This window comes from Enhydra lutris, unplaced genomic scaffold, assembly GCF_002288905.1.
Source record: "Enhydra lutris kenyoni isolate GAN:26980312 unplaced genomic scaffold, ASM228890v2 scaffoldscaffold34, whole genome shotgun sequence".
Lineage (NCBI taxonomy): Eukaryota > Metazoa > Chordata > Mammalia > Carnivora > Mustelidae > Enhydra > Enhydra lutris.
In genome coordinates, this window is record NW_019154118.1 from 19,376,482 (window position 1) to 19,384,549 (window position 8,068).

The 8,068-nt window shown below is 42.8% G+C and overlaps 2 protein-coding genes across 4 annotated transcripts in view; one reads left to right on the forward strand and one right to left on the reverse strand.

Moving 5' to 3' along the window:
* Nucleotides 1-4,573, reverse strand: part of LOC111153810 (RNA binding motif protein 7) — a 10,664-nt gene extending 6,091 nt beyond the window's left edge. For 2 of the 3 annotated variants that reach the window (XM_022513055.1, XM_022513054.1), the window contains exons 1-3: nucleotides 4,396-4,573; nucleotides 2,986-3,148; nucleotides 2,282-2,369 (exon numbers count right to left, since the gene is read on the reverse strand). In XM_022513055.1, the coding sequence (XP_022368763.1) occupies nucleotides 2,282-2,369; nucleotides 2,986-3,148; nucleotides 4,396-4,491 (347 nt within the window). In that variant the 5' untranslated portion in view covers nucleotides 4,492-4,573. Of the gene's footprint in view, nucleotides 1-1,194; nucleotides 1,198-2,281; nucleotides 2,370-2,985; nucleotides 3,149-4,395 lie in introns of all 3 variants that reach the window. The other variant, XM_022513057.1, reaches the window with a different exon arrangement.
* Nucleotides 4,574-4,658: 85 nt separating this feature from the next.
* On the forward strand, nucleotides 4,659-5,629 carry LOC111153932 (chromosome unknown C11orf71 homolog). Its single transcript, XM_022513258.1, has one exon. The coding sequence runs from the start codon at nucleotides 4,824-4,826 to the stop codon at nucleotides 5,211-5,213; it is 390 nt and encodes a 129-aa protein (XP_022368966.1). The 5' UTR covers nucleotides 4,659-4,823; the 3' UTR covers nucleotides 5,214-5,629.
* The last annotated feature ends 2,439 nt before the right edge of the window (nucleotides 5,630-8,068 follow it).

The window sequence follows — 8,068 nt, forward strand, 5'->3', positions numbered from 1 at the left end:
AAAAAAAAAAAAAAAAAAAAAAAAAAAAAAATCCAAAAAAAAAAAAAGTGGTTGGAAATGCTTCAAGTTCCAAATGTGCTGAGAAGCATTTAAACACAATTTCAGCTGGCAAGAAAGGATGCTAAGAGGATACCCTTTTTACACTATTCTTTCTTGCAATTTTACTTGGCAGTTATCTTCTCATACCAAAGCGACTTCACTCCAGCTCTTGGCACCGCCCTAATCCAGACCAACAACCTCACCCCAATAACTTCCTTGCTGTCTTGCTACTAATACCAATACTTTGCTATCAATAGCTTCTCAACTGGTCTATTTTCAGCCTTGTCCCCTCCAATCCATTCTCCCACAGCAAACAACTTGTTAAAATATAAACGTGTTCCTATTACTATCCTACTGAAAACATTTCAGTGTCTTTCTTCTGTTTTTAGGAGAAAATTCCCAAATTGTAACTATGGCCTATAAGAAAGACCCTCTTTCAGTCTAGATGTCCATCAACAGGTGAATGGATAAAGATATGGGGTGTGTGTGTGTATACACACATACATACATACAATGGAATACTATGCAGCCATCAAAAGAAATGAAATCTTGCCTTTTCCAACGAAGTGGATGGAACTAGAGGGTATTATGCTGAGCGAAGTAAGTCAATCAGAGAAAGACAATTATCATATGATCTCCCTGGTATGAAGAATTTGAGAGGCAACATGGGGGGGTTTGGGGAGTAAGGAAGGAAAAAATGAAACAAGATGGGATTGGGAGGGAGACAAACATTAAGAGACTCTTAATCTCACAAAATAAACTGAGGGTTGCCGGGGGGAGGGGTTTGGGAGAGGGTGGTTTGGTGATGGACACTGGGGAGGGTATGTGCTATGGTGAGTGCTGTGAAGTGTGTAAACCTGGCAATTCACAGACCCGTACCCCTGGGGCTAATAATACATTATATATTAATAAAAAATAAAAAAACTTAAAAAAAAAAATACCCAGGGCACCTGGGTGGCTGAGTGGGTTAAAGCCTCTGCCTTCAGCTCAGGTCAGGATCTCAGGGTCCTGGGATCCAGCCCTGCATCAGGCTCTCTGCTCAGCAGGAAGCCTGCTTCCTCCTCTCTCTCTGCCTGCCTCTCTGCCTACTTGTGATCTCTGTCTGTCAAAAAAAAAAAAAAGTAAAAGACCCTCATTCTACTTCACCAACATGACCTACTACTCTATTTTTCCTTCATTATGATCTAGATACATTGGCCTCTTTTAGTTCCTCATTCATTTATATCATCTCTCCCTGTCAAACCTTTCTACAACCACATTCTATGCTCTCTTTAGAGAACTTACTAAAGGTAGTCACAAAATCCATGTGTCTTCCTGCAGACTTTACACCTTCACTAGGCAGCCTATCACAGTGGCTGGGAGTCAATCACAATGCCTGGGTTTCTGTCCCAGCCCACTGCTCATGAGCAATTCAAACTCAAGTTAATATCCAATCCTCACTTTCTTCACAGGCAAGGCAGAACTAACAATAATCCCTACCTCCTAAGAGCGCTGTGAGAAACAAGACCATAAATGCAAACGACTTGGTGAAGAACCTGACACATGACAGATATTTCTTTATTGAATGAAGCCCATTATAACTGATAAATAGCTCTACTGATAAACCAGGAAAAAAATGTCTCTGGTAAAAGATCGCGCTTCCCAAAGCAAATAAAATTACTTAGTATAAATGCGGCACCTTTTCTAACCCTCAGTAGCTGGAAGAGACTCTGGAGAGCATTCAATTCAACTTTTCCTTACAAATGGGAGGACAAGACCAGAGAAATGAGACTACTTCAAAATTTCACAATCGGAGAGGCAGACCTAGAATCTAACTCTATAAACTCTTAGTCCACTAGTCTGTTTACTGATAGCTATTTTTAAAATGCAAGTAAAAACCAATCAGTGCTGAAAACTAATTTGAATTTTTAAAAGAAAATAAAATAGAAAATAGAGTAAACTGAGAGTAGAGAGAGTAACATTCTGGGAAATTTTCAGTTACATATTAAATATGTGGCTGTGGGTATGTATCTTCACAAATGAACCTAATTACAGGTACATATGTATCTATTTTAGGAGTACTATATAAGTCTGTTTATAGTCCCCTTAAATAGATACCTAATTATAATCCAAAATATGAATAATATAGCAGAAAAATAAAGAGGTGGGAACTTAAAAAGGGAAACAAATCCCTCAGCATGTTTTGAGATAATACCTAAAAAATATTTTCCAATAAATGATTTTAATAGGTCCAAAATGTTACCTGCTAGGAGATGTAGAGGTAGGGCTTGAATTTCCAACATGATGCTGGGGATATGACACACTGACATCCTGTGAGGCATGGCTACTTCCTAAAATGAAGTAATTTGAGAAATTATCCTTGACAGAAAACTCAAGTTAAATTTTATCCCTCCCCTAAATCATGCCAAATGGTAGACAGACGCTACAAGAGAAAAGCTCGAATTTCAGAAGACTGCTTTATAGTTTCATCAGAGTGAAAATTTTAAGCGTCCAAAACAAAGGGTTCCAAATAAGTACTATCTAACGTACAAACATCCAATCTGGCCATAATATTCTGATGCCCACACTAAATTTTAACTGGATACATGGAAAGTTTCATCCTCACGTCACCCAGAATCAAAATTTGTAAATGCCAGTCACAAAGCAGTCAGTTAAAGTATTTTAAAAAAACAATCCCCGCTCCTTTCAGAGCACGAACCCAAACCCAAGTCTTTCTAACAACAAAGTTTATGCTCTTTTCAGTAACTCAAACTTAATTTTAAAATGACTTTCAAAATCCATATTGTCGACGTTATCAGTACTAAACTGGGATATGTAAAGCTTACTATCCACAAAGCTTAGGGTATTTTCATCCAACAAGAGGCTCTTTAAAACTGAATAATAAAATTAAAAAGGAACAAAGCAGCAAAGAAAACCTCTCCCCAAACAGTAACACTGAACAGTTACCTGATCTAAATTGAATTTTGATGGGCCTCCCGAAAAGTTTGATTCCATTAAGTAGATTCATTGCATAAGGAACAGACACTTCATGTTTGAAATTCACAAATGCAAACTGTTTTGGTTTACCATCCTTATCTTTTGGAATTTTCACCTTTACTACTGGCCCCGCCTACAAAAAAAAAAAAAAGTCTTAGGAATTTAAATGAGGCAATTTCAAGAAAATACTCAAATTTTACGACGTTTAAAAACAGAAATGTTGGGTATTGGGGAAGGTATTGGCTATGGTGAGTGCTGTGGAGTGTGTAAACCTGGCGATTCACAGACCTGTACCCCTGGGGCTAATAATATATTATATGTTAATAAATAGTAAAAAATTAATTAAAAAAAAAAACAGAAACATAACCAGGAAAAATCTAAAAAATGGACAAACAGGGATTTCCACCTCAGTTACAGATTCTGTCATACGACTGAAGACCTGATTAATTTATTTGGGGGAAGGAAGCCCATAAGGAACTGGAAACAGTTACTCAGTTTACGTTTCATGATGCTTTATGACTTTTTAACAAGGTGACCAACATCCATCACTTTCCCACTCTGGGTAACGTTTATCAAGAGCTAGAGAAAGTGGCTTCCTTGTACTAAAAATTCACTTTTGTACTGACTAACCAAATATTACCAGTTGTTAGAGACTGGAACTGGAGGGAACCAGATACTCTGAATCTTTAACACATTTCAATGCAGATGTAAATACAGAAACACTACAAGTCTGCTTTTTTTTTTTTAATTTTATTTATTTATTTGACAGAGATCACAAGTAGGCAGAGAGACAGGCAGAGAGAGAGGAAGGGAAGCAGGCTCCCTGCTGAGCAGAGAGCCCGATGCGGGGCTCGATCCCAGGACTCTGGGATCATGACCTGAGCCCAAGGCAGAGGCTTTAACCCACTGAGCCACCCAGGCGCCCCAAGTCTGCTTTTCTACGGAGTATTTAGTGTACTTTAAGTATTTTAATGTTGCAATTAATTTAAAAAAAAACACTTAAGTGGAAAGCATACACTGACCAAGCAACTGAAATCTAATTAGCCAGATAAACCGAAGATGAGCAAAGGAATAGGAAAAAGCCCGGCTCCACGAAGAACCCACACACACCGTGCCCCTTAGGATCCTTGAATCTGTACCTCGGGAATGCTTCACTGAGGAAGCCTCCACCAACCTGGAACGAACTGACTAGGGTTCTTCCCCTTCAAGCGACACCCAGCGAGAGCCTCGCTTTCCCGGTGGACCTCCAGCCCCAAGCGGCCCACCCGTCTGGCGCCCCGACCCACAGCCCCGCTTTCCCCAGGAAGGCGGGCACGGCCGTCGGGCCGGGCCCTACGGGAGCCGCACAGCGAAAGGAAAAGCCCGCTCTCGGCCGCTGACCTGGTGGAAAAGCTCGAAAAGGAGCTCCTCGGTCACTTTAGTTTCAAGGTTGCCGACAAAGAGAGTACGATCCGCTTCCGCTGCCGCCGCCCCCATCTCAGCGTAGCCCCCTCCTTAAAAAGGCCGAAGGGTCGTCACCGTCGCACTCACTGCGCACGCTCGGAAACCCCACGTCCTCTCCCTCCCCGGCGTCACGGACGTAAACGTCAATCTCGTTCGCTCCGGCACGCGTCGCCGTGCGCGGACGCGCTGCGCATGCTCGCGAGGAGAGCACCGGTGAGAGGCTGCTCTGTGGTCGGCCGCGGCTCTATTTATGGCCTAACATGTAGGGAGTGGCGGCGCTCGAGACGGCCGGGACTGATCTGTGGAGCAGCGAAGGGCCCACCTTGACCGAGGGACGTAACAGACACTGCGGGCAGTGTTTGAAGATGGCGCTGAACAACGTGTCCCTGTCCGCCGGCGATCAAAGGACCCGGCGGGCCTACCGCGCGTCCCTCGGCGCCCTCAGCTCGTCGGCCTTAGAGCGGGCGATGGTCTCCGGAGACAGCTTCCTCGTCGCCATGCCCGAGGCTGTTCTTCCAGGACCCGCTCCTCGGCAGGCCGTGCGGCCGAGCGTTCGTACCGAGAGCCGTCGGGCGAGTGGAGGCGGCCGGAGCCCGACCCGCTTTATAAGGGACCCCGATGGGCGGAACCGGAGCCGCCAGGCCAGATTCTCTCCGTACCCGGCCCCCGGGGTAAAACTGGATCTCCTGAGGAGCTTGCTGCAGCAGCGGCTGGTTGCCATTGGAAGTGTGATCGCAGCCCGCCTCTCGGCTTAACACCTCCCCGGCCCCTCGGTTCGCTCTTAAACAAGGCCTCTAACATCCTTGGCGCCTCGGCAGTCTTATTTTCAGGGGGATGTATTCTCATTGTAATGTAAAAACACGTCCGGGTCCTGCGAAAACGGCCTAGTACAGGCCTAGTACGGAGGAGACTTGACCTTCCGAATTCCCACGGTTTTAGGCGGCCAGAGTGGTTAGATCAGGAAGTGGGTAGAAGGGATTTTACGCTTAAGTCACCAAGTTGAACCACCCTTCCCAGAGGTTAGCATTTTTTCACGCCTGGTGCACTCCATCCCGACAACGGACCCAAATTTCTCTGCTTTCCACAAATCTTTTCTCCCACCCTGGCAGATTCTCTTACTTTGAGACTTGTAATTAGAGCTTGCTTGACTGCCTACCTCTCTACCCCAGACTATTGCCATTACAGTTACTTTAGTTGGTGAAAAGGAAATGCTTCTTTTTCCATAGGGCCCAAGGCTTATTCTGTCATTTTGTCTTTTTTTTTTTAATATTTTATTTTTTTTTATTTGACAGAAATCACAAGTAGGCAGAGAGGCAGGCAGAGAGAGGAGGAAGCAGGCTCCCTGCTGAGCAGAGAGCCCGATGCGGGGCTCAAACCCAGGACTTTGGGGATCATGACCTGAGTCGAAGGCAGAGGCTTTAACCCACTGAGCCACTCAGGTGCCCCTGTCATTTTGTCTTTAACTCTTTTTTCCATCTCCCTCCACTTTTTCTTCATGAATACCTAACAGACTCCGATCTCAGTTGTACTAAAAACCAAACCTAAAATTTGCTGTTTCTTCACATGATTAAACCAGTTTCATTTCTTTCTTTCTCTTTCTCTCTCTCTCTTTTTTTTTTTTTCTAAAGTCTCCAAATGAGTTTTTACATTTCTATTTGTCATTTTATTACTAGCATTCAGTCCCGGTTTCCTTAATCTGAGTCTGTTGTCCTGAAATACAAGGATAATTTGGGCTCACACTCTTCCTGTTAGGAAGCTGTTCATCAATACACCATAACGTCTTCCTAAAACTTTATTTTTACTCATTCAACAGTGCAACAATATTTAAAGATCTTTCCGGCGGTGAGCACTGTATAAACTACAGTCCAGGAATGTATTCTAGATAGGCTAATAAATAAATAGGTGATCACCACACCCTGTTCATTAGGTGCCGTGATAACAATAGCATTGGTTGCAATGGCTTTCCGTAATGGACTGTCCTGCTTCTTCTCTTACCTGGCTGATCACTCCTTATTTTCTGATACTGTGATTCTCTTAACCATATATTTCCTAAGGTTTACAGGATGGTATTGGGAGAAAATTAGTGGGTTTTTTAAATGCCAATTCTGTGTAAGCAGGTAGACTAGCTTTTTCCCAGTGGACTCTTGTGTCTAATTATGATCAGATAAAGCAGTTACCACACGCCACACAGTATTGAATTGTTAGAACCACATATGAAGAGGAATGTTGGTAAATCAGAGAATTTCCATAAGAGAGTGATTGATATATGGTGAGCGATCTGGAAATCAGATCAGAGGAAAAATGGTTGAAAGGACAGAAACAGCTATGTTTTACTGAGTGCTAGGTATAAGGCAATGTCATAGAGGCTTTTATTATTTATTCAGATATTTACTGAGAACTTATTCTGTGCCTGATACGACCTATATTAAGCAGTTGGAATAGTGTCAAACAAGATCAATAATGTCTCTGCTTTGGTGGAGCTTTATATATGTCATTTAATTCTCACGATGGCACATAAGACAGAGGTCATACTTCATTTCACTACCCAGAAACCGAGGCACAAAGAGATGAAGTAAACTTTCCAAGGTCATACAGCTAGTCAATGCTAGAGCCTTGCAGCCTTGACATCTAGTTTCATTTGAACCATGTCATACAAAAAGTTATTTGAGTAACTATTTTCTCAATTCTCCCAAGGATAGTCTATATCTAATACTTTTCTACATATCTAAAAGGTTAATGCATAATGCACAATGGATGCCTTAGACTGGGCGTTACAAAAACCTGCCATTGAGAAAGGAATCCCCAATCTACATGTTGAGTTTCAGACTGGGAAGGATAATAAAATTAAGGCTGGAGGTAAGAAGTGTTTTCATAAAAGTTAGAGATGCCTAAAAGTGAAAAATAACAACTCTGAAGGTATGATAAGTTCAGCGAAAAAATTCAGAGAGAGGCTGAATACTACCAAGTATGAAATCGGGTTAGAGGTCTAATTAGATCTTCCCCCATTTAACCTATAATTCTGTGCCTTAAAAATTAAACTTGTTAAAATTGGAAGTGGAGAACGGGATGAGAAGAGGAAAATGAGGTATAATATACAGGATGACCATATTTCCTGTACAAACCAGAACACTCGAGGGTGGGAGAGGGTGCTATTAACTCTGCTGAGGCAACAGGCATAACTAGAGGCTGTTCCAGGCCATCTAACCCTTGGAGATGATACAGCATTAAGTATGCCTTTAAAACGTATTTCCTAGCTTCAGGGAAAGGCTGAGATTTGTAAGCAAGAAACAAAAGTCTGGCATAAAAGTGCACGTGAGAGGAGCACCTGGGTGGCTCAGTGGGTTAAAGCCTCTGCCTTAGGCTCAGGTCATGATCCCAGGGTCCTGGAATCGATGGCCCGCATGGGGCTCTCTGCTCAGCGGGGAGCCTGCTTCCCTTCCTCTCTCTCTGCCTGCCTCTCTGCCTGCTTGTGATCTCTGCCTGACAAATAAATAAATAAAATCTTAGAAAAAAAAAAAAAAAAGTGCATGTGAGAAAAGGAAGACCCAAAGGGAATGACTTCATTTCTGTTTGTTTAGATGTGAGATTTTCAGGAGTGGGGTTTTGATTG

What these genes read in the sequence shown, in the direction of transcription:
- LOC111153932 (XM_022513258.1), top strand. Translation starts at nt 4,824, where the DNA reads ATGGCGCTGAACAACGTGTCCCTGTCCGCCGGCGATCAAAGGACCCGG.